At 51.8% G+C, this 2674-nt stretch overlaps 1 protein-coding gene across 1 annotated transcript; it reads left to right on the top strand.

Annotated features, from left to right (window-relative positions):
- Window positions 1–566: 566 nt before the first annotated feature.
- Window positions 567–1668, top strand: LOC119317686 (ubiquitin-conjugating enzyme E2 11-like). Its single transcript, XM_037592170.1, has 2 exons — window positions 567–892; window positions 1008–1668. Exons 1-2 carry the CDS (start codon window positions 629–631, stop codon window positions 1371–1373), a joined length of 630 nt encoding a protein of 209 aa, XP_037448067.1. The 5' UTR covers window positions 567–628; the 3' UTR covers window positions 1374–1668.
- The last annotated feature ends 1006 nt before the right edge of the window (window positions 1669–2674 follow it).

Raw genomic sequence — 2674 nt, 5'->3', positions numbered from 1 at the left:
AAAAAGCCGAAACCTTGTGGAAATGACTATGAACAAATGTTAGAAGTACTTGCAAAGTTTTGTGGACAAATGACATCCGAGGAGCATTGTACACTTTTCTTTCACAAATTTTGCTCAAAAGTGCACATATATTTTGAGTAATTTTGTTTTTTTATACAGAGCTTCTCGAATGTCATTTGATCACCAAACTATGCAAACACTTCTAACATTTGTTCATAATTATTCCCACAAAGTTTCAGTTTTTTTAAATGATTTACTATATTTTCTTGTGTGGGTGTAGTGTGGGTGCACCGAGCTAGGTGTAGAATACCACTCTCATCGACTGAGATCTAAACACACCCAATTATTAGAGCACAGTCAGAAACAATTTTTGAGGCTGCCCTTTCAGAGTATCTCCCAGAGTAGCTCTTGACAGCAACGTAAACTGATCTTACCCTATCATGTAGAGTGCGGTCTATTTTCTGAAAAGTGTATAGAGTGTGGTCTGACGCAGCGTTGCGTCTCCAAGTCAAGGTCTCCACAAAGTAAAGCCATCCATATAAAAGCATCCAAGCCGGAGCTGTGAGCATCTACCTAGCTAGTACTGCAGATTTCCTTACACGGAGGCGGGGCAAACGGGAAGGGGAGGATGAGTGCGCGAGCACCGCCGCCGCCGACCATGCCGGAGTCCGACTGGGCGGTCAGGCGGATCCGCAAGGAGCTGAAGCTGCTCTGGCTCGACCCCCCGGCGTTCTGCCGGCCCGGCCCGGCGCCCGTGACGGACCCGTTCCACTGGGAGGTGGTCATCGACGGGCCCGACGGCAGCCCCTACTCCGGCGGCACGTTCCCCGTTGACGTCGCCATCCCCAAGAAGTACCCCATGAAGCCCATCAAGCTCACCTTCAAAACCAAGGTACGTGCGCGCGTGCGTGCTCCGCGTGGCAACAGAGGAGATTGATCGCGCATGCGGTACGTCGTTTGATCCCTTCCCATACCCGTCGTGATCTCTCCGCGTGCATGCGCTGCAGGTGTACCATCCGAACATCGGGCCGGAGGGGAGGATGGCCGTGGACATCTTCGGCGAGTGGTGGAGCCCGGCGATCACGATAAGCACGGCCCTCCTGTCCGTCGTCTCCGTCCTCTACGACCCCGTGCTGGATCTCCCCGTCCGCCGCGACGCCGCCCTGCAGTACAGGCACGAGCGGGGTCTCTTCGAGCAGAAAGCCAGGCGCTGGACCCGCAGATACGCCTCGGCGCCGGTCGCCTCCTTCTGCCCGGCAGCGCCAGGGAAGGAGCTGCTGGAGGAGGCGGCGACAAGTGGGGCAGTGGCACGTCGTCGTTCTTGCGGGGCAGGCAAATGGCGTTTCTTCGCGGCTCGTCTCCTAGCCATCTAGAGCATGCGTTCGGCCGTTCACCGCGATGAAGTTCTTTCACCACAAGAACTACTAGTACTAATTTGGTCTAATATGTAATTTCGATAGAGTGGGTTGTCTTAATTAGTCATGTTCGGATGCTTATTGGCGTTGGTGCGAGCCTCGTTGCACCGCACTGAGGCGAGGTGTAGTGGTCGATGAATGCTCCTACGCAACTTCTGGAAACAGAAAGCATGGTATCTGTGCCTTTGTTCCGTGTTCTTATTGTACTAAGTTGTGTGCTGCCCTTTGTATGATCTAGTAGTTTTTTTTTGCAGGGTATGATCTAGTAGTTGATGGTGACAGGTTTTGACGCTTTTCTTCAAAATTTTTTTTATCTTATACGACCACGTCGTACGCCTCGCTACGTGAGACCCATTCGGATTCACGACATGTGTCAGTACCTATCTCAAAGCACTAGTCCCCGATTAGACCCAGCCGAGCCTTAATTCTGACTAGTCAAGTAACTCAACATCAAGCAACAAAAGTAAATTATACTCTTTAAATATTTGATAGGATCTATGATGTTTCTGTCCAACACCCATCAGATTGGAGATAAACATCAATCTAAAAGAAGCTAGTTACTAAAATTTATTCTTGGTGCACAATACAAACACTAATGAGGTAATGCATACTACTTGCTAGCTACCACATTAGTGTTGGCTGGTAATGCATACTGTTAGGTTGATCTCTTCTCCGTTCAAACCCAACGGGTCGAACGGGCCCTTGCATCGCGCCCTGATCGTGGGCGCCCAACTAAATCATGGTTGGTGGGCCCTTGTCACCCGCGCTATATTAACAAAGGTGGGGGCCGGGACACGGGTCACGAGGTTAATCGCTGCAACAATTCCCACCTACAATCCCTACCGATCTAGGGTTAGCGCGGTGCTCACGGGAAGCACACCACCGCCGCCATCTCTCTGCCATCACCGGCCCCTACTTCACCATGGCCGGCACTGGATCGAGCTCATCTGGACAAGCAGAAGGTAGGTTCGCCGGAATGATCTAACCGACCCGATCCACATCACTCTATCAATGGTATCAGCCAGATCGGGTTAGAGTTTTTCGGTTGAAACGAAATCACAGAAAGAAATCCCCTCCCAAAAGAACCCTAGATAGGGCAAAGTTTCACCGGAGAAGGGCCTCGGGCCTCGCCGGCAAAGTGCGCTGCCGCAAGGCCGCGCCTGTTCCTCTCGATCCCCACACACATCGGTAAGCCGAGGTGCGGGGACGAAGAACTACCCCACATGGGGCAAAGAGCACCACCACCAAGCCGTTTAACG

This window comes from Triticum dicoccoides, chromosome 6A, assembly GCF_002162155.2.
Source record: "Triticum dicoccoides isolate Atlit2015 ecotype Zavitan chromosome 6A, WEW_v2.0, whole genome shotgun sequence".
NCBI classification, from domain to species: Eukaryota; Viridiplantae; Streptophyta; class Magnoliopsida; order Poales; family Poaceae; genus Triticum; species Triticum dicoccoides.
Note: the sequence above shows the minus strand (reverse complement) of the source record. Positions and strands in the feature narration are given on the sequence as shown.